The 23,537-nt window shown below is 34.0% G+C and overlaps 1 protein-coding gene and 1 long non-coding RNA gene across 5 annotated transcripts; both read right to left on the minus strand.

Moving 5' to 3' along the window:
• Positions 1 to 1,494: 1,494 nt before the first annotated feature.
• Positions 1,495 to 9,237, minus strand: LOC131957887 (uncharacterized). 2 transcript variants are annotated; one of them, XR_009389149.1, is made up of 4 exons: positions 8,839 to 9,237; positions 8,490 to 8,587; positions 7,122 to 7,211; positions 1,495 to 1,534 (listed from the first exon to the last, which is right to left on the minus strand). It is a non-coding gene; the product is annotated as an uncharacterized LOC131957887 (long non-coding RNA). The 2 variants fall into 2 exon arrangements; XR_009389148.1 differs by lacking the exon at positions 1,495 to 1,534 and adding an exon at positions 6,692 to 6,875 and having other exon boundaries at positions 8,839 to 9,234.
• Positions 9,238 to 17,441: 8,204 nt separating this feature from the next.
• On the minus strand, positions 17,442 to 21,029 carry LOC131957886 (uncharacterized). 3 transcript variants are annotated; one of them, XR_009389146.1, is made up of 5 exons: positions 20,582 to 20,738; positions 19,912 to 19,978; positions 19,568 to 19,665; positions 19,262 to 19,363; positions 17,442 to 17,607 (listed from the first exon to the last, which is right to left on the minus strand). XR_009389146.1 is itself a non-coding variant. In XM_059322709.1 (4 exons), the coding sequence occupies exons 1-4, from the start codon at positions 20,621 to 20,623 to the stop codon at positions 17,541 to 17,543; spliced, it is 309 nt and encodes a 102-aa protein (XP_059178692.1). In that variant the 5' UTR covers positions 20,624 to 20,726; the 3' UTR covers positions 17,442 to 17,540. The 3 variants fall into 3 exon arrangements, 1 of the variants encoding a protein (XP_059178692.1); XR_009389147.1 differs by lacking the exons at positions 19,912 to 19,978; positions 20,582 to 20,738 and adding an exon at positions 20,874 to 21,029; XM_059322709.1 differs by lacking the exon at positions 19,912 to 19,978 and having other exon boundaries at positions 20,582 to 20,726.
• Between the last annotated feature and the right edge of the window lie 2,508 nt (positions 21,030 to 23,537).

The raw sequence follows: 23,537 nt of genomic DNA on the forward strand, positions 1-23,537 counted from the left end.
ATTTACTACTTTGGTCATATAAAACTACTAAAAATGTTACAGAATAAGATCTAATATATAAGTATAAATATATTCCAAATGAAAATAACTCAAACTATCATTATTAAAAAAACTACAAATAAAGATTCGTTCTTTTTACTCTTTTTAGAGGTAACTAAAAAAATGAAAGTAATAAAATTTTAAAGATCTTAGACTTATACTTCAAATTTCATCTAACTATTCTGAAAAAGAGTAATCGGTGTTTTTAAAAGACAAAAACGTCATACTTTTGACGACCATTTCACAATAAAAAGTTAACATAAAATGTAATATGCTATTGTTTGTGAAATACAATTTGAGGCCTTATAAATTAAAGGCGTTGGGCTGCTGTCATGTAAGCCCCACCTTAATCCGCATCTGGAATTCAGTGCATTTTTAAAAACAAATGTCAAGTAAAAATGGTGCCGCAAATTAGTCTTAATTTAACCGCCTTTATCGGTCGAAGTATTTGCTTCATCTGCAATATGAATTTTAGGCCTAAAAGGGTAACTGTTTGTTTAATACTAATTGCGCGTTTGTTTAATACTAGTTGCAGTCGCTAGACCAGTGGGCTTAAGTACATCCATATTAATGTGTTCAAAGAACACAAAACGAAAATTATGGTTTTCACACAACAACATAATAATGTTTAGTCATGTTTACCCAAAATACGTATGACTTGTACCGTTGCTTTTCAGGCACGAGTTCAGAAATGCCTCACCTTGAATAAAAAGAGCGTTGTGTTCTTCTAAATTCCAATTTCATGCATTTTAAGGAATTGATCCCTTAATTATTTCTTCTTTTTTTTTGCATTATTACATAAAAACTTCTTATTAAAACGATTTTATGCATTTTTAGAACTTTAAAATGTTTTTTACAAGAGAGTTCCATGGCTAAAAACAATTGTACATCAAATAAATATAATAATGTACGTATACTATACCTGCGTGGTAAATATCGTAATTTATCAAGGACATTTTAATTTATTCCTTAAAAAAATTAATCAAACATCAATTTAAGACAAATGTGATGTTAGATTGCATTGTCATTGGATCTTGACCCTTTTGCCAAGTTTCAGAGAAATAGCTCTGATAGAAGTGGTCGAAATTTCGCTCGCCTTTTTTTATCTTTAACGTACGTAGCACGACATACGTAGGAAGCAAGTTACATTAAAGCTTGTAAAAATGATCGTCTTCATACCTATGTCTACACTACATAAACCATACAACACACAACATAAACCACAAATTCTTTGTATAAATTTTTTTTTTTAATTATGCATACTAACTTGATTAATTTTTAATGATAATTTTGGTTAAATACTATAATATTTTTTAAAAAAAGATTGTTCTCTCTATTCAAAAAATAAAATAAAACGAGAAACGTTTTGATCAATAAGATGACAATTGAGGGAAATGCTACACTGCTTCAAACATAAAGGAAGAAAGCATCATTTTAAGTCTACCTAAACCTTTTTTTCCTGACACACAAATTGAGTTTAGCTTTTTCGCTGTATCTGTGGGACAATATATTTAAAAACAATTTATAAGAATGCAACTAGATATATCGATATTTTTAAATGAATACATAAAGAGTGCTAAAAAAATGATTAGGTTTTACTCCCTTGTACCCACTGATATGCTTTAAACACATTTAACTAATGAATAAAAACTCATATATTTCGATAAACTCAAGAAAAACTTGTTCTAAACACTAAGTTAATTTAAGAAAAAAAACACATAATTTTCCCTTGTATTTACATGCAAGTGTAATGTAAACAGCAGGGGTAAAAATTGCAGGTCTGATCTTACTTTCCACATATTTTCGTCATCCATTGGGGCAATTCAACTCTAGATGAGTTATTAAAGAGTGACTTTAAAAATACGATGATTACGCGAAACACAAAGTTCAAACAAAACAATTGGAATATGCTCAGTCTACTACATGATATATATATATATATATATATATATATATATATACATATATATGTGTGTGTGTGTGTGTGTTACGGGCAAAGCCCGAAGTCGCCGATGTGCTTATCGGCCAATGCGCGCCTCCCATTGACCGGTCAAAGTCCAAAACTTTGCATGATTTCGGCCTTTGGCCGGCCAATCCACGGCGTGGCCATGGTGGAGCGGCCAAAGTCTGAATTAGAAGATCATCTGGCTAGGGACGACCGGCCAAAGTCCAAATTAAAAGATCATGAGCAGATTTGGTTTTTTTTATACCGTAAGCATCATGATATTAAGTCTTTATTGATTATTCATTAAAGTAAATGACAGAAACTTTCACATATTTTATTGTACTATAGTCTCAATCAATCAATATAATCACTTGTTACACCAAGTTGAACTTTTATGGCATTTAGAATTACATAATAGCTTGTTATTTTTACAGTTGCAGCAATTTTTTGTGCACTTGGTGGTGCAATTGCAGCGAGTGTAGCCTTGGCCGCCGGTCAAATATAGTGAAGATGCGATGGTTCGTGGTGATTTTTCCTCAGTTCCAACTGACGATAATAAGAGAAGTTTTTCGAGAAGAATTGAAAACTCACTTCTAGCATACAGTTGGTTTATAATACTATGTTCCGTTCCTAAATAGTAGAATGCGCCCTCGACGCTCATGACAACTGCAATGACGTTTCGGGGATCACCGCGACCTATGTCAACATCTGGTATACGGATGCGTACATTGTCATCCACTTCAGCTTGTTTAAATTTTGTATTTGATGTTTGTTTTAAGCATCTTAGCACCTTGAGTTTGCAAGCTAGTATGAACTGCTGACCTGTTGTCCATTATGTCTTGTTTATTGTGACACAATCTGCAGGTAATATTTCATCCGTACCCTTCGTCTGCTTCATTGGGTATTCCGCAAATAACATCGTTGTCGCAGGATCCACAAGAATGGGCTGCACTACAATGTTTTTCACAAACTATACAGAATCTGTTGGCCACATTATTGCCACGGCAGCAGATGTGTTAGATGAGTATGTCGTTGCATTTATGGTAACCTCCATTTCTTGTTCAATGTTCTCAAGATATTCTTAAGTAGCTAACTTATCGAGAGCCTCTCTTGGTAGATTTGAATTGCTAAGTTCCACTTTTGCTTTGCATCTAAACAAGGCTCTGTATGGCGATTGTTGGATACCTTGATGAAAATTACGGTTTTTCATAAGACTCTCAGCCCAATGAGCTGATTCATCTGTCTGCATCCATCATGTTTGAACATCTTAGTTGGCACGTTCTACTGAACATTGGCTTTGGCTATGCCTGGTTTTCTGTGAAATAGTTTAAGTTCAGGTCACATGTTCTTTAGTTCAGAATTAACTTGATTCTTTTTAACACAAATTCTTTTCCATTAGGATTTGGATTATTTAATTTTGGCAGCCATCTGGTATGTCTGTCTCTTGATCTGACGGTCCTTTTGGTCCATGTCGCATTGCATATAGAATGCTTTACAAACAATAGCCGAACAATACGTTACTCACAATAAATCCGCACCCAGAATAATAAAAACGCAATCACAATTTAGTCTAGATAGAACATTGGCCAGGACATCCAGGCCAGTGCGCGCATTGGCTGGCCAATGTACAAAATACGCTGTCAAGTTTAAGAGCTTCGGACTTTGGCCAATACGTCGCGACCAGTGCATGCATTGGCCGGCCAATGTACGAAATACGCTTTTAGTGCTAAGTTCTTGCTGTCTTTGTGTGGTCCAAAATTTAATATATTAAAAGCTAAATACTTGCCTTACTTTAACTAATCAATCACTGCCCAGACATGTAATTACTCAGGCTACGATATATTTTTAATCGAATCACTCTGTGATCGCTTTTAATCCCCACTGTGGACAAGGTGGCCTCAGGTTTATAAGTGTCATACATTAAAGTGCTAAAAGCATGTGTTGGTAATTGCTGTTCATTTTCTTCAGTGGCCTTAAATTGTCAACGATTTTAATTCAGTTTACATAATTAAACATAGGGCTTAAATGCTTTTATCGATAGCAGTCTGTAATGTAAATCCATCATATATAGGCTTCCTTTTTTTGCTATCTTACAGTTGTTTGATTGTAATAACTATTGTAAAACATGTTTGGGTGTATTGATAAGTTTTGTGCCGAATTTTTTCGAAAATATATCTTTGTCGAACTGGTTCTTCGTAATTTATTCAACCATAGATAAAGAAATATAATTCAATTAAGTCAATGAAATTTTTAAAGTGTTAAACGTATACTTCAATCTTCATTACATTCTTAGGTTTAATTTCATAATCAATTAATCAATTCTCCATAAACCCGTGTTTTATGGGGCTACAGAGTTGACTTTTACATATTTTTCTTCAATCCATGACCCGCTTATATTTTGGAGTTGAAGCTCTTTCGTTTCGACAGGAGATATAAATAAATAAATAAATAATTCTCCATAAACCATAGGGTTTTTGGGGCTACAGAGTTGATTTTTACATAATTTTCTGACAACTTTCTCAGACCAGTCTGATTTTGATGTCATCATCATTCGCCATTTTCTTGGTTGCAATCCATGACTTGCCCAATTTTGAAGATTAAGCTTAATGTCGTGTCGACAGGAGATGTAAATAAATAAACTATATATATATATATATATATATATATATATATATATATATATATATATATATGTATATATATATGCAGTCTAAACATGTATAATTCTTTTAATTTCTGAAGCGTTATGTATTACTTCATAGCGGTTGGTTGCACATAATTCGAAAAATATTTTGTGTTTATGTATTATTTCTGCTGTTCTATCACCTACTTCGCGCATACATTTTTGAAATTTCTCGAAAAAGTACTGTAATACGCAATTCATTTTTAAAATAAACTTCAAGCCTCATTTTAATTTTTGAAAAAAAATGTATTACACTGCAACATTTCGGTACTGACAGTAATGTAACATTTCCAGTTGGCAAGGGACGTGACTATATTTAGTCTGAAGTCTTACCTACTACAGTTGAATTTAACAGGAACAAGGTTGATATCAGAATTGGTTAATGTAAGGACAATAGGCTACTTATGTTTTCAAATGCATATTTTGTACTTTAAAATGTTTTATTACAACAGAGTTTCATGTCTAAAAACAATTATACATCAAATAAATATGTACGTATACCTGCGCGGTAAACAGTAATTTATCAAGGAAATTTTGATTTATTCCAAAAAAAAAATAATTAAACATCTATTTCAGACTAATGTGATGTTAGTTTCAGAGAAACAGCTCTAAAAGAAGTGGTCGAAATTTCGCTCGCCTTTTTTTATCGTTGACGGGCGAAGCACGACATACGGAGTAAGCAAGTTACATTAAAGCTTGTAAAAATGATCGTCTTTATACGTATGCCTACATAAAATAAACCATACAACACACAACATAAACCACAATTTCTTTGTTTAATAAAAAATAAACTTTTTAATTATGCATAATAACTTGATTAATTTTTAATGATAATTTTGGTTACATCTATCTATCTATATATATAATTCTCTTCTGAGAGCCTTTAGAAAACAAGCTGCAAGCGCACCTTACAGTCCCCTCTCTTCCTCTCTATCGCTACCACCCCCACCCCCTCACATGGCCTGGTGAGCTGTGGTTCACGCTGTTTACATTTTACAATCATAGAGACGGGTTTGGTGACGGCTATTAGAGGCAGATAATTTAGTTTGAAACGATTTTAAACTTAGAGGAGGTAACTAAGAGGAGGCTGCTTTCACGTGGGGGGAAGGGGGGTGGGGTTTAGTGTTTTTAAGCAATTATTTCAGTGGCAGCATTGGTACTGTCGAATTCACAAATTATAAATTACTGAAAAGTAGAAAAGAAAAACAACTAAATAGCGGCGTATGATACGCAGCGGGTCGGCTCGTATATATAATTCTCTTCTGGGATCAGTTAGAAAACAAGCTGCAAGCGCCTCCTTGCAGTCCCCTCTCTTACTCTCTATCACTATCACTACCACCCCCACCCCACCCCCACATGATCTGGTGAGCGGTGTTCACTCTGCTTACATTTTACAATCACAGAGACGGGTTTGGTGACGGCTATTAGGGGCAGATAATTTAGTTTGAAACGATTTTAAACTTAGAGGAGGTAACTAGGAGGAGGCTGCTTTCACGTGGGGGGGGGGGTAGTGTTTTTAAGCAAATATTTTCAATGGCAGCATTGGTAATGTCGAATTCACAAATTATAAATTACTGAAAAGTAGAAAAAAAAACAACTAAATAGCGGCGTATGATACGCAGCGGGTCGGCTCGTATATATAATTCTCTTCTGGGATCAGTTAGAAAACAAGCTGCAAGCGCGCCTTTGCAGTCCCCTCTCTAACTCTCTATCACTACCACCCCCACCCCACCCCCACATGATCTGGTGAGCGGTGTTCACTCTGTTTACATTTTACAATCATAGAGACGGGTTTGGTGACGGCTATTAGGGGCAGATAATTTAGTTTGAAACGATTTTAAACTGAGAGGAGGTTACTAAGAGGAGGCTGCTTTCACGTGGGGGGGGGTAGTGTTTTTAAGCAAATATTTTCAATGGCAGCATTGGTAATGTCGAATTCACAAATTATAAATTACTGAAAAGTAGAAAAAAAAAACAACTAAATAGCGGCGTATGATACACAGCGGGTCGGCTCGCATCATAATATTTTAAAAAAGATTGTTCTCTCTATTTAAAAATGAAATAAAACGAGAAACGATTTGATCAATATGTTCATAATTGAGGGAAATGCTACACTGCTTCAAACGCCAAGGAAAAAAAGCATCATTTTAAGTCTACCCAATGTTGGTTTTTCTGGTACACATATTGAGTCGAGCTTTTGCACTGTATCTGTGGGACAATATATTTTAAAACAATTTAAAAGAATGCAACTATATATATCGATAAATTTTTAATGGATACGTGAAGAGTGCTAAACAATGATTAGGTTTTCCTCCCTTGTACCCACTGATATGCTTTAAACACATTTAACTAATGAATAAAAACGCATATATTTCTATAAACTTAAGTACAACTTGTTCTAAACACTAAGTTAATTTAAGAAAAAAAAACACGATAATTTCCCCTTGTATTTACATGCAAGTGTAATGTAAACAGCAGGGATAAAAATTGCAGGTCTGATCTTGCTTTCCACATATTCTCGTCATCCATTTTGGAATTTGAACTCTAGATGAGTTATTAAAGAGTGATTTAAAAAATACGATGAATTCGCAAAACACAAATTTTAAACAAATCCGAATGATATATATATATATATATATATATATATATATATATATATATATATATATATATATATATATATATATATATATATATATATATATGTATATACATAAAAAGTGCAATAGATAATGGATAAGTTCGGGCGTTACGATCGATCACTAAAATAATTCAGGCGTGTCCGCCGGTTCCCTAGTAGGAAGCGATTTGACGGCGACCAAAAATTTCAGTTTCCGCCCCCAAAGACTCAAAATGGGCCGGGGAGATTTTTATAATAATCAGATAAATTAACCAAGGTTAGATTATTAACTGCGATGTTTCCTATTGTACATAAAAAATCAAAACAACTCCAAATACTACAGTTCTCGAAATAATGAAACTAAAAATAAAAGTCACACTTCTAAAAATAATTGTGTTACGCGAGGAAATATTTCTGTACTGTTTCGTCACTTTGCGAATGATGAAATTATCATCTGTTTTTAGAAGATCCAATCAGAAATTTAGATCGAGCAACAAATAATACACCATTAGTGCGCTAACAAATTGAATCAGTCGCAGTGATGTTTATAACACGTCAAATACATTTTTTACATGTTGTAGAAAAAATCCTGTTGATTCGTGTAACTTTAGCGAATGACTCAATCTGCGTGATTGTTTCAGGATGCTATTTAGCGCTATGGGTTATCATGTGAGCACTCTGGCGCCTATGTTAGTTTTAAGTAGCCAGGGACCGTACACGGCGCTACTGCGCCTCTCTACGTCCCTGACAGAAGTGCGTCACCGAAGTGTGTTCTACCTCATTATTTCTGTTAGTGATTAACGTACACTCAAGGTTTTCTTGCGGTAGTGTAGGTAAACCCTTGTCCCGATATTTATGTTCCAAGTGCAGGCATTAATTACTTTTAAAAAACTCACTTCTAGAAAACAGGGTCACCCATCTAAGAACATAGGATTTGTAACGCACCGATGAAACCCGTCTTATATATTTCGTCAGACTTACTTCTATCTCCGCAGCTAATCGCGGGGACTGATACGCCACTTATATATATATATATATATATATATATATATATATATATATGTATATATATATATATATATATATATATGTATATATATATATATACATTTACATTTGCAACTGCATCTATACTTCTGTGTATTAATATACTTGAAGACTTCCACATATTGCAAAAAATCTGCAAAATATTATGCAATTACATTTCTACGAAGCCCTCTTCCATTGCTTGCGAGGCAGGGACACTCAACAGAGCAGCGATAAGCAAAACGTATTTCATATTCTGTCTGTTCTTACAACTCTGCGTATAAGAAAAAAAAATGAAACATCGAATTTGAAACTTTACTGCAAGACACCCCCTAGATCAAATTATCATGTAGTATTATAATTTTAAAATTCATTTACTTACATGGTGAGCTTAAAAAGTATAATATGTATGACTATATATTTTTAAAAAAGTAAGTTACTCCTTTAATTTCTACAGTACAAATAAAAACAATATAACTTAAGAATCACATTCGACATTACAATAAACATAGATGGTTATCTCACTACTTGCATGCGGTCCTTAGCGATTCAAAATGGCTTCTGGATTAAATAAGAACTGCCTGCCCTTAAAATTAAAAAATAATCTTTATCCATCACTTTGTAATACATATTTCAAATTGATTTTAAACAGACTATATATAATCCTTATGAGCTCACAGTTTAAATAACATCATTTTGGTTCAATCTGTTTAGTTTATTGGATAACTCAACGCAAAGACTGTTCTTTAGATGTTTGCATCAATTTCTTGTTGTAACTTATGAAATAAACTTCTTACGTTATTATTTTTTGGTTCTGAAATGTTTAGTTCAATATTTTAGTTTCTTGTGTTACGCAGTGTCAAGACTTGTACTGTTGATGTACTTATCTTTTTCTTGATGTACTTATGAAATAAACTTTTTATCAAATTTATGGGAAAAAATCTATAAATAATTTAAAAAAAACTATTCTCACGAGTGTGTCCTTGGTAACTAAGCATATTGCAGGATTTACAGCTGATTAATTATTTGTATAGAACCTATCTGTTTTATCCTTTATTATAAGAAATATCAAATACTGCGGAAGGGACAAATTGGAGCAACATTTTAAATCACCAAAGGTCTACCCTATAAGGGAGAACATTAACCCATACAGTATCAATAACCCCTAAAAATACCCATTATTACATCCGAAGAAATTATCCCCGCGAAATCCCCCCCCCCACCCTCGCCCAACTCCGTTAATTACACCAGTGGTAACACCCCCTCCCCCCCCCCCATACATGTTCATTTAAATTAAAATACAACAAAATACACATTTACCATTTACGCATTTTATTTTCATACATTAGCGGTAATAGCGGGGGAAGAAAGGAATGACCTTGGGTAACTAAACGTTTGGGAAATGTCCATGACCCACTTAAAATATAAAAGATGACTAAGTAAAGTACAAAAAAATCTAATCTATAAACTGTTAGGAATTAATCAAGAACAAATAGCGGGAAATAACGAAGCTGTGAAAGGCACGCTTAAAACATTTTTATAATCTTCAATTAGAGGGAAAACAGTGGGTTTATTTCGACCAATTTATTCCCGGGTGATGGGAGGAGGTGTGGGGGTTCAGACTAGGCATTGGACATATCCCGCTGGAGTTGGTCAAAATAAACTTTATCAGCACTATACGTGTTTTATGGGACAGAGAAAACTTTATTCAGTCATGTTATCTGTTGCTAGACAACTGAGTTTTATCCGGACTTCATACCTGGTGTGTGGTAGGGGAGGGGAGGGGGGAGTTAAGGCTGAAAGATTGTGGGACAACTAATGGTGTCAAGACGACCTACCGCGTATCTATATATATAATTCTCTTCTGGGAGCCGTTAGAAAACAAGCTGCAAGCGCCTTCTTGCAGTCCCCTCTCTTTCTCTCTATCACTATCACTACCACCCCCACCCCACCCCCACGTTGTCTGGTGAGCGGTGTTCACTCTAATTGTTTACAAAGCTAAATGTTTACAAATCGTAGAGCCGTATAGCCGGGTTTCTATTAGGGGCAGATAATTTAGTTCGATTTTAAACTTACAGGAGGTATCTAAGAAATAACTAAGAGGAGACTGCTTTCACGGGGGGGGGGGGGGTGTAGGGTCGGGGTTAGGGGAAAAGGGGGGGGGGGGTTAGTGTTTTTAAGCAAATATTTTCAGTGGCAGCATTGGTACTGTCGAATTCACAAATTATGAATTACTGAAAAGTAGAAAATAAAACAACTAAATAGCGGCGTATGATCCGCTGCGGGTCGGCTCGTTTAACCTAATCCACATGTTACTTGCATCCGTCCAACCTGTGTTTGCACGTACATAGTTTTGTACTATTTTGTAATAGTATATCTTGTTCGGACACCGTGCTTAAAACACAGAATGAGAGCACTAGAGAGCACCATTGAAAAGTTATCTCAATACCTATCCTTTATCAGCATTAGACCACACACAACATTAGGCATATACGCAATCTTTAAAAACTAATTTCATGGATTTGCAAAAAAAAAAAAAAAAACTAAAAAAAAATTAATTTAAAACAAAACTAGATCCGCCCGATGGTGCATGCTCATATCACGTGCACCAAAATTAAAAACTTGCCTGCGTGCAATTTAATTTTCACAACAATTTTAATCTATTAGAGGTATGTGACGTCAAGCAACGGATAATGAGTTGATTGGTTGTGTGAGGAGGCGTGACATTAAACAAGTGACGTTTACACCCCAGTCCCCCCCCCCAAATTTAGATCAGCGGTTCTCAAATTTTGTGGAGATACCAAACCCCACCTGCTTCATTGCGTATTAAACGAACCTCTCTAAAAAGGATAATTAAATATTTTTTTTTAATTTTACTGGTGCACAAAAATAAATCACTTATCAACATCACTAAAATTAATTAACAAATCCAGCGAAAGTTGTGAATCTGTATTTTCTATCCCCGCGCAGCTTAAGGAAATATCCTCTTAGTTTTCCGATGTTAGACTAGAATCACTAAATTTGGCATTGCAAATCATGCAATTGATACGATTATTCCCATCAAACTCTTTTATAAATCTAAATCAATTTCGTACATTTACGTCCAATCACTTTCTTTTACATTTCTCGTCTTAATATAACGGGACTACATATTTTAGAAAGAAATTTCATGATGTACTTCAACAAATTTACCGTACGTGTATATCATATATACGAACGATAGACGATACTTGTACTTGCCAGTATAGGTATCGATGTCGCGATCCTTGTTTTACATGTATCATGACGTCAAAGTTTCCACGATATAGAAATATCACGATGTCGATACTCGTTATCTCGCTATGGTACTCTCAATACGCTTTCGTGCTGTTTCTATCTGATAAAATAAATAAACGGCAGCAACTTAGAAAGTATCCAGTCCCGTTTGTAATATCTTAATGTGGCCTATTTACGTAGTAAAGTAAATTTTCCCTTTCAAACCTGACGGTCTATGGGGCAAGTGAAGTAGAGTTCACTTGTTTCTGCGACCTCGGCATATGAAGAGATAGTGTGGTCAGCACTATGCCCAGCCGCCTTTAATTTCCCTAACTTTAATTAGGTACCCATTATAGTTAGACGATCTACTGGCTTGCATCTGGATTCGAACTCGAGACTTACGGGTTAGCAGTCCAGCTCTCTACCGCTAGACCACTCGATCAACAGCCTTATTGGTTAATGTCCGAGCAAGCGGCATATTCAAAGCTACAAGGCATCCCCACTGCAGCATAGCAGTTCGACCTGCAATAGCATTGAAGTTTTTGTTATTATTTACTACCTCCTACATTTTTATTTTATATTTAGATTTGTTTGATTTATATTTATTTAAAACTATTTGATTTAACTATGTTTTTTTGTTTTTGTCAATTAAAACAATATAAAATAAACAAATTAAGAAACTGCCAATTGGAGACTGGAGCCATCAAATCCGTCAAAGACAATTTTAATAAAATAATCGTCATTGCACGTGAATATTTGTCTATTGCTAAACGTAAACTAAAACTTCTTGTTTTGAGAGGACACTGGGAGGTCGGTTTGATTGGTTCTGTTAAGCTTTTGGTTGCTGAACCAATAAGTCCCAATACAAATAAAAAAAACTGCTGCCTTGTAAGTTGTTCTTGGCTGGAAAAAAAGCTATGGAAGCAAATCCAAAAAGAAAAGCAGGTTAAATCCACGGCCTTAATGGCGTATAACCGGTTGAAAAGTATACTTTCTTGTGTTAAAGGTCTTTCATTTTAGCTTTTTCGTTGTATCTGTGGACAATATATAATTTAAAACATTTAAAAGTAAGACATTATTACTTAAACATAATAAATCGGTAGAGAACCGCCATAAATCTTTCTCTAGTGACCATAAATTAAAGCAAGGAGGTTGGAATCTCTTAGAAAAAAATAATTGTGCACCAACTGAACGCAAAAAAATGTGTATAATATAGCGAAGAATAAGGCGTGTAAGTCTCGTACTCTCTCACTTTAAATTCGAAGTCTCGTTTGCAAGTGAAATATATACATTTTCGAACCAATTATTTGTTGTGAGCATAATTCCCGTTGATAAAAAAAACAACATTGCGTATAATTGTTTCTAGGCTACAGTTCAATATTTTAAAATACCAAGAGCACACAAAAAGCAAAAATTATAAATATTTTACAAAAAATACAATCAAATCAACTACCGATGGCTCTGAATAATTAAAAATAAAATATTAATACTATAACTTCGTATAGGACAATTTGTTTCGGATTTAATGAATGATTAAAAAAAACTGTAGGTTTCTTTCTAAATTATCATAATTTTACGTAGGCTATATTTTCTTTTAGCTAACCTACATTTTGTAGTCTATTGTCTTCATTGTTTACGATTTTAAATAACTTAATAATGGTCGAATTAACTTTATATTTATTGCTTTTTTACCGTTTTAATAAAAATACGAACATTAGGTTTGAAAATGTCACCTGGAATGTACGAACGTGAGACCTAATTACAAGCACTATTCCTACTCTATAAAGAAAACAGTGATTTTTTAAAGCATCAAATTAAATCACAATTATATCATAATAAATTGTCTTAAAGTCTTTACATGCTAGAAAAATTTGAAAGAAATCGTTCCGGTAGAAAGGATATTTTTTAGAAAAAAAATAGTTTAATTTACTACTTTGGTCATATAAAAGTACTAAAAATGTTACATAAAAATATCTAATATATGAGTATAAATATATTCCAAATGAAAATAACTCAAACTATCATTATAGAAAAAAAACCTAGAAATGATGGTTCGTCCTTCTTACTGTTTTTAGAGGTAACTAAAAAATTAAAAGTAATCAAAACTTTAAAGATCTTAGACTCATACTTCGAATTTCATCTAACTATTCTGAAAAAGAGTAATCGGTGTTTTTAAAAGACAATGCATTCATTTATTCATTCATTTTGAATTTAATAAATACATTTATTTATTTATTTATTTACTTACTTGTTTTTTTGTTTGTTTATATATATATATATATATATATATATATATATATATATATATATATATATATATATATATATATATATGGTTCCATTACAAATGATCTCAGACAAAATATCTCAGACAAAATATCTCACGGACAAATGATTTCAGGACAAATGATCTCAGGACAAATGATCTCAAGGACAAATGATCTCACGGACACAAGATACCAGGACAAAATATATCAGGACAAATGATATCATGGACAAATGATCTCAGACAAAAATATCTCAGACAAAACATCTCACACCTGAAATTTAATAGTGTAGTGGATGATTTTAGTTGATCTGAATTTTTTTTTTGTTTACAAAAAACAAACTTAAAACAAACGTATGCGCCTGAAACAATGACACTGATTGCGTTATTCGCAAAAGTTACACACATCAACAGATGCAGCAACACGTGGGGACGGTTACGCTAGTTATATATATATATATATATATATATATATATATATATATATATATATATATATATATATATATATATATGTATATATATATATATATATATATATATATATATATATATATATATATATATATATATATATTTGCAACTGCATTTATATTTTTGTGTATTGATATAGGCCTACTTGAAGACTTGAAGACTTCCGCATATTTCAACAAAACTGCAATATAGTATGCAATTACATTTCTATGAAGCCCCCTTCCATTTCTTGCGAGGCAGCGACACTTAACAGAGCAGCGATAAGAAATACGTATTTCATATCTTGTCTTTTCTTACCACTCTGCGTATAAGAAAATATAAACTTTACTGAAAGACACCCCCTAGAACAAATTAACATGTAAAATATATATGTATTTTTAAAGTCGTTTACTTACATGGTGATCTTAAAAAGTATAATATGTATGACTATATATTTAAAACATTAAGTTATTCCTTTAATTTCTACAGTACAGATAAAATCAGTATAGCATAAGAATCACGTACGAAATCACAATAAACATAAATGGTAGTCTCACTACTTTCCTGCGGTCCTTAAGCGTTTAACAATGTTTTCTGGATTAAATAAGAACTACCTGCCCTTACAAATAAAAAAAACCTTCTCTACTCCATCACTTTGTAATACATATATACACATAGGGGGTGAGGGTTTCAGGCGAGGCATTTGACATATCCCGCTAGAGTTGTTCACAATGAACTTTATCAACACTATACGTTTTTCTTGAGTCCGAGAAATGTCATTCAGTCATGTTATCTGTTGCTAGACAACTGAGTTTTATCCGGACTTCATACCCGGTGTGTGTTAGGGTAAGGGAAGGGTATTTAACCTAATGCGCATTTTTACTCGCATCTATTCAACCTGTGTTTGCACGCACATAGATACATGACCTTGAGGAGGGGGAGGGTTTGCACCAACACAGGAGTTTCGGTGGTGGAGGGAGGCAGGTTGTTGAAAACATATATAGAATTTCTTCTACGCTGTTAAATTGTAATTTAATGTTGGAAGGGATTTATTTCAACACTTGCTATGCGCTGTATAACCCGTTTTGTTTTTCCTATTTCAGCCTGCTTTTCTTCTGGATTAGCATTTGTCAGTCGGTAGAAAAGCAATCAAAAGAGCAGCAACCACTCACAACGCCCCCTCACAACACCCACACACTTAACCAACGCACAATACCAATACACAACACACCGCAACGTAAATATTTTTCAACGCTACCATATATAAACACGGAGAAAAGCTACTTCATTTGCTGTGTCACTTGGCGTTTTAATGGTATTCTTTATGTTTAGTACGGTCACCATGCACAGAACACAGAATGATATTTAACTTGAGAGCACCATTGTAAAGTTATCTCAATACCTATCTTTTATCAGCATTAGTCAACACACAAACATAGGCTTATACGCAATCTTTAAAAACTAATTTCATGGATTTGCAAAAAAACTTAAAATAAATTAATTTAAAACAAAACTAGATCTGCCCGATCGTGCATGCTCATATCACGTGCACCAAAATTAAAAACTCGTCTGCGTGCACTTTAATGTTCACAACAATTTTAAACTCTTATAGGTAGGTGACGTCAAGCAACGAATAATGAACTGATTGTATTGTGAGGAATAACACGAGGCGGGACATTAAACGAATGACGTTTATACCCCAGCCCCCACCCCAACACTTAGATCAGCGGTTCTCAAAGTTTTTGGAGATACCAAACCCCAACTGCTTCATTGCGTATTCAACGAACCTCTCTAAATAGGATAAATAAATATATTTTTTTACCAGTGCACAAAAATACGCCACGCATCCGCATCACTATGATTAATTAACAAATACATTAAAATACGAATTGCGGACAAAACATAAAAACATATTAAAAAATTAATATTAGCTGCAGCAAATCAGAGGGACTTCTGCTGTTGTCTTTCAGAAAACAATTTAGAACTTCGTTGCTTCAAAATGAACTCAACGAAAGTTGTGTACCTGTATTCTCTATCTCTGCGCAGTTTAAAGAAACATCCTCTTGGTTTTCCGATAATAGACTAGAATCACTAAATTTGGCATTGCAAATCATGCTGTTGATACGATGATTCCCATCAAATTACTTTATAAATCTAAATCAATTTCGTACATTCACGTCCAATCACTTTCTTTTATATTTCTCGTCTTTGTATAACGGGACTATACCTTTGAGACAGATATTTTATGATGCACTACAACACATTTACCGTACGTATATATCATATAGGTATAGGTATCGTTGACACGATCCTTCTTTTATATGTATCATGACGTCAAGAGTTCCACGATATAGAAATACCACAATGTCGATACTCGTTATCTCGCTCTAGTGCTCTTAATACGCTGTCGTGCTGTTTCTATCTGATTAAATAAATAAACGCAAGTCAATTAGAAAGTCGCCAGTCCTATTTGTAATATCTTAATGTGGTTTATTTATGTAACATTATCAAAACACCCTAGAAAACAACTGCCTTATTGGCTAATGCCCGAGCAATCGCCATATTCAAATCGACAAAGCATGCCAATTGCAGCATAGCAGTTCGATCTGCAATAGCCTTGATGTTTGAATTATTGTTTATACTTCCCAGATTCTTCTTTTTATATAAAGATTTATGTTTTATTTATATTTGTTTTAAACTATATTATTTGACTACGTTTTTTGTGTGAAGTAAAACAAAATATAAATAAACAAATCCAAAATTGCTAATCGAAGCTTGTAGCCATCAAGTTCCTCAAAGACAATTTTAATCAAACAATCGTAATAGGAAGTGAATATCTGTCTATTGCTTAACGTAAACTAAAACTACTTGTTTTGAAAGGACACTGGAAGGTCGGCGTGGTTGGTTCGGTTAAGCTCATGGTTGCTGTAGCGATAAGTCAAAATATTAAAACAAAATGCTGCCTTGTAATTTGTTCTTGGCTGGACAAAGGATATGGAAGCAAATCAAAAAAGAAAAGCTGACTGAAATCTGAGTCAAAGGCCTTTATCGCGCATAAGCGGTTGATACATATACTTTCTTGTGTTGGAGGGAATCCCTTTCAACACTAAAAAATAAGAACGAATACGAAGAAGAAGAAGAAGAAAGGACACTATTTCTTATTAAATAACACAATGTGTTGTTCTCTTTATTTCATAGTAAATAAAATAAAAGATCAACGAATAGATACTTGAAGACACATTGGTTAAGAGCATCATTCGAAGTCTTCATTTTCGTTTTTCTTTTTGTCACACAATTTGACTCTAGCTTTTTTGTCGTATCTGTGGGACAAAATATAATTTTAAACATTTCAAAGTAATACACATTATTATGTATTTGTGAGACAATATATAATTTTAAATATTTCAAAGTAAGACACCATCATTAAAATTATCTATATTTCATTTTGATGCCAAATAGAGGATTACTTAATAATAATAAATCGGGAGTGATCTGCCATAAATCTTTCTCTAGTTACCATACATTAAAGCTAGGCGGATGAAATCTTTTAGAAAATAATTCTGCACCAACTGAACGCAAACAAATTGAGTATAATATAGCGGAGAGTATTGCTTGTAAGTCTCATTCCCTCTCACTTTAAATTCACAGTCTCGATAGCAGGTGAAAGATACATTTTCGAGCTAATTATTTGTTGTGGGCATAATTCCCTTTGATAACAAAAAACATGGCGTATAATTGTTTATAGGCTACGGTTCAAGATTTTAAAATATCAAGTGCACACACAAAGCAAAAATTATAAATATTTTACAAACAATACAATCAAATAAAATACCGATTGGTATAGATTATTAAAAATATTATATTGATACTATAACTTCTTATAGGACAAATTGTTACGGATTTAATTAATGATTTTAAAAAACTGCAGTAATTTACTACTTTTGGTCGTAGAAAAGCACTCAAAATTTGACAGATTAAGTTGTAATAACTAAAAATAAAATATATTCCAAATAAAAGGTGCTCAAACTATCATTATTGAAAAAAACTATAAAAGAAGGTATGAACTAAGGATTTTGTTTCATTCGGAAATAGATTAAATTACGTCTTTCAGTTATGCAAAATGTTAATTCAGCAGCACGACTAAAATGCTTTATGTTCATCCTATATACGGAAAAACCGAAGTGATCTGAAGAATTACTTCCGATTTCCGGAATTTACTCATATCTGGCAGAAACCAATGAATAAGACGTTTTACTTATTTATGATATTTGGTTTAGCTAACTATCAGAGTACTATGATTAAATCGAAAATAGCTAAAAAATTAACGGAATAATACAAATTCGATGTAAAACTTTTCAATGACATTTCGTCTAACTAGCTACTATGGCACACATGTTATCATTAACACAAACAGACAGAGAGGCAATGAGACAGATAGTGAGATATACAGTAAGACAGACAGTAAGACTGACAGTGAGACAGACAGTGAGACAGGCTGTGAGACTGACAGTGAGACAGGCAGTGAGACAGACATACAGTGAGACAGACAGACAGAGACATATACAGTGAGACAGACAGTGAAAAAGACAGTGAGACAGACAGTGAGACATTGAGACAGACAGTGAGACAGACAAACAAACAAAGAGACAGAGAGACAGAGAGACAGAGAGACAGAGATATATACAGTGAGACATACAGTGAGAAAGACAGTGAGACAGACGGGCGGGCGGACAAGCGGCCGGATGGACGGGCGGGCGAGCGGGCGGGCGGACTGACGGACAGACGGACAGACGGACAGACGGACAGACGGACAGACGGACAGACGGACAGACGGACAGACGGACAGACGGACAGACGGACAGACGGACAGACGGACAGACGGACAGACGGACAGACAGACAGACAGACAGACAGACAGACGGACAGACGGAGGGACGGATGGACGGACGGACGGGCAGATACAATTCTATTTACTTGCAAATGAACTTCCAACAGCATGGATAATTTACGCAGCTTTGTCCTTGCATTCCGCAAATTGCCGTCGTCAATAGGGGCTCTGGACTGCTTGATGAAGGACTAAATAGAGATATATATTGTAAGCAAAAGAGTCATTGTTTTATTTACATATTAATATATATATATATATATATATATATATATATATATATATATATATATATATATATATATATATATGCTTCAATATATCAGTATATTTTTATACTTATAGACTTTCGCATTTTGCAACAAAACTACAATTAGTATGTAGGCCCTAATTACTTGTCTAAAGTGCCCTCTCCCATTACTTGTGAGGCAACGACACTCAACAGAGCAGCGATCAGCAATAGGTGTTTCATCTCCTGTCTGTTCCTAACACTCTGTATCACAAAAAAGAAAAAAAAAATTATAAATTTCAAGAACCATCTTCCATACATGCACTTGAAAATTTGAGCGTTTAGCATTTTTCTTCTTCTTCGTTCTGAACCCAGCTTTTTAGTACCACGGAGTCAGTTTGACGCTGTATACAAAATGGTATTGATGACATTGATTGTGCACTAGCTTTGTATGTTTTTCGCAAACCAAATGATTACAATATTTTCAGAAAAGTTTGCTTTTCTTCGCACATGATCTGGGACAAATGTAACACTCTCTAGCGTAGTCCTGGATGAGAATGTGTGCTGCTTGCTGATTCTGTTGGTATATTAAGGGGAAAATATCTTTATCACATCGACGGTACTATGGGGTCTATATGACCCAGAGCGAAAATAAACTAAAATAATAAATAACTTGTAATTCTTTGAAATATATGTGTAACGTGCTCATGAAGTCCTTGCGAAAAAATACATGGCAGGTGAGGTCACTAATCGTAATAGTTTTTAAAAAAAAATTGCTCTAAAAATGGCTGGGGTCATGTTGACTCCATGGTACCAGAACAGGCTCAACTCTAATGTTTAGAGAAATTCCATCCAATACAAATAAGTATTACGTGTTAACTTGTCATGTACCATTTACGCCATTGGTGCTTAATTCTGTCTACTTTTCTTTTTGGATTTGCTTCTATAGAACAAACCACAAGGCATCTATTGTTTGCTCCCATCTATCGAGCCTTATCTGCCCGAGGGTTTAGTAATTAATTTTTAAATAAGTAACTTTCATAGTGATTTGAAAATTTATAATATTTATGACTTTAACTAACAAAGTTTGTCTTTCCTTAAATTCTACGTTTAAGTAAACATCAGTATGCACATACTAAACACATACAAAATGAATTTAAACATAAAAATAGGCTCTTACAATTTCCCTGGTGTCCCCGTGCGATTCACGAAAATTCTGCATTAAAAAGGGCTATTTTAAAATTAGCAATGATCTTGCTGTTTCAGTTAACTATTTAAAAATACTTTAAAGTCATTGACCTAGCAATTGATTTTAAACAAACTGTATTGATTATAATCCGCAAGAGCATCACAGTTTAAGTCACTTATATTATTTTGGGATTAAAAACAGCATTTTATTTCTTTTTAGTTTTCAGTTTCTTATATTAAACTATGATAAGACTTGTACTTTGAATGTAGATAAATATAAATACCTTTTTAAATTGTTCATTATTTCCTTGTTATAACTTGTGAAGTAAACTTTTTAATCAGCTTTATGAAAATTAGAGCCATAAATTAATTTGAAAAGTCATATCCTCATGAGTGTGTCCTTGGTAACTAAGCCACTGGTAGGATTTACAGCTGATTCTAAAGGTAAAACAAAGATAATTATATTTTTATCATGTATCTCGTTGATGCTTTCTAGCGAGAAATATCAACAATAATGTAAAAAAGAAAGTGGACGAACAATTTAGAAGCCTTATATACCTACCCCATTTTGGAGCAGGATATCCGCCCCCCTCCTCTCATATCAATAACCCCTTATATTACTTCCCAATAGCCGCTGTAGAAACTACTCTCGGGAGAAATTATCCCCTGTCAGTTACACCCCTGAGTAACCCCCTCCTCTCCCCCTCCCCACCCAACGACTTGCAATGTTTAAGAATACAACAAAATGTAGATTTACAAAGCATAAAATATACTTAATTCTACTTTTCCTTTTGCTGAAACAGTAAATATACGAAAATATGCATACACAGTACTATCGAGGGGGGGGGGGGGGGGGGAAGGGATATCAGGAGGGTAATTAATAGAGGGGGGAGGGAGAAGAATATAGTCCCAAGCTCACTCCATGAAAAAAAAACATGACTAACTCAAGTAAAAAAATATGAATATAAATCATGTGATATGTATGATATATAAATAGCGTCAACTAATGAAGCAAACAAGCAAGTGCAAACGTTTTTTATGTTCGTTTTTAAATGCCAAAACTTAGGGTTTATTTCGAACTTCCTACCTGGTCTGAAGGAGAAGGGGGGGGGGGAGGCGGGTTGTGGAAACATATATAATTTTTTTCTTCGTTCTTAAGTTCTATTGCAATGTTGGAATGGATTTACTCCAACACTTGCTATGCGCTGTAGAGTCCGGTTTTTTTCCTATTTCTGCCTGCTTTTATTCTGGATTAGCAAATGTAGGAAAGCAACCAAAAGGGCAGCAACCACTCAAACACCTCTTCATACCACCTCCTCATAACACCTCCTAACAACACCTCCTCACAACACCTCCTCACAACACCCCCTCTCAATGTTCCATATTAATCGCTACTAGATATACACATCTTCGTTTTCGTTATCACTTGGCGTTTTAATGTTGAAATTTAATCATGTGTATTAGTATGTCTAGTATGACACTTTGCTCGAACACAGATATTTAACTTGGGAGCACAAGTGAAAAGTTATCTCAATACCTATCCTTCATCAGCATTAGACCAGACATAACATTAGGCTTATACGCAATCTTTAAAAAGTAATTTCATGGATTTGCAAAAACTTAAAATAAATTAATTTAAAATAAAATTAGATTTTCCGATCGTACATGCTCACATCACGTGCACCAAACTTAAATACTCGTCTGGATGCAATTTAATTTTCACTACAATTTTAATCTATTAGAGGTAGGTGACGTCAAGCAACGGATAATGAGTTGATATGCATTGTGTGTAGAATAGGAGGCGGGACATTAAACAAATGTCGTTTACCCTCGGTAACTCCAGCCCCCTTACCCTTAGACCAGCGCTTCCCAGCCTTTTTGGAGATACCAAACCACACCAGCTTTGTTGCGTATTCACCAAACCTTTCTAAATAGGATAAATATAATATATGATTTTTTTTTAATTTTAAAACATTTTTATTTTACTGGTGCACACAAATAAACCGCGTATCCACATCCATATGATCAATTATGAGATCCATTAAAATACGAATTGGGAAAAAAAAACACAAAAATCTTTTCTTTTTTTAAATTATTTACGGCAGTAAATCGGTGTGACTTCTACTGTTGTTTTTCAAGAAAACTATTCAGAACTTCGTTGCTTTAACTTGAAATCAGCGAGAGTTGTGTTCTCGTAATTTCTATTTCCGCGCTGCTTAATGAAATATCCTCTTAGTTTTCCGGTGCTAGACTAGTATTGCTAATAATAATCATTAAAAAAGTTTTAAAAAACCCACGTTTTCTGATTGAACTAAAAAGTAGAAAATAAATGTTATACATCACAATAATGCAAGCGATCACTCTACTATAAGCGATGAAAAACGTGGGGCGCCGAAGTAAAAGTTATATTACTATTGATTAGATAATACTACTGACTTTTATTAGGGAGCTTGTAGAGAGTTAACAGTATTAGAAACTGTAAGAAAATCACGGCGCCCCACGTTTTTGATCGCTTATAGTAGAGTGATCGCTTGCATTATTGTGATGTATAACATTTATTTTCTACTTTTTAGTTCAATCAGAAAACGTGGGTTTTTTTAAACTTTTTTAATGATTATTATTTTCTACTTTTTAGTCTTTGTCTGTTTGTTTGCATTAAAATCTCGTAAAAGTTGTATAGCATTAAAGTCTCGTAAAAAGACAACTCGTAAAAAACACGTTGTGTGAATACGTTACTGACTAGAACACATAGATTTGAACCCGCGCCGAGTGGGATAGCAATCGAGTGCCCAACCACTCGACCATATCGTCTCCCCCATACTGGCCACCAGTTGTTACGTTCTGGTTGTTTATACACAAACACTGCGTGAACACTAGTCAGTAAGCAAAAAGAGGGAGAGTCCAGAACCTTGTTTTCATCAAATTACAGTTACTGGGTTATGTCCCTT

The sequence above is a fragment of the Physella acuta genome, unplaced genomic scaffold (assembly GCF_028476545.2).
Source record: "Physella acuta isolate Inbredline_101_S28 unplaced genomic scaffold, ASM2847654v3 ptg001275l, whole genome shotgun sequence".
Lineage (NCBI taxonomy): Eukaryota > Metazoa > Mollusca > Gastropoda > Physidae > Physella > Physella acuta.

Bases quoted from the DNA above. Each gene is read 5' to 3' on its own strand.
- LOC131957886 (XM_059322709.1), bottom strand. From the start codon at position 20,623: ATGCAGAATTTTCGTGAATCGCACGGGGACACCAGGGAAATT. The intron at 19,666-20,581 runs GTAAGAGCCTAT...TTTGTGATACAG, and splicing joins ACGGGGACACCAGGGAAATT to AGTGTTAGGAACAGACAGGA. The intron at 19,364-19,567 runs GTAATTAGGGCC...ATCTCTATTTAG, and splicing joins GGAGAGGGCACTTTAGACAA to TCCTTCATCAAGCAGTCCAG.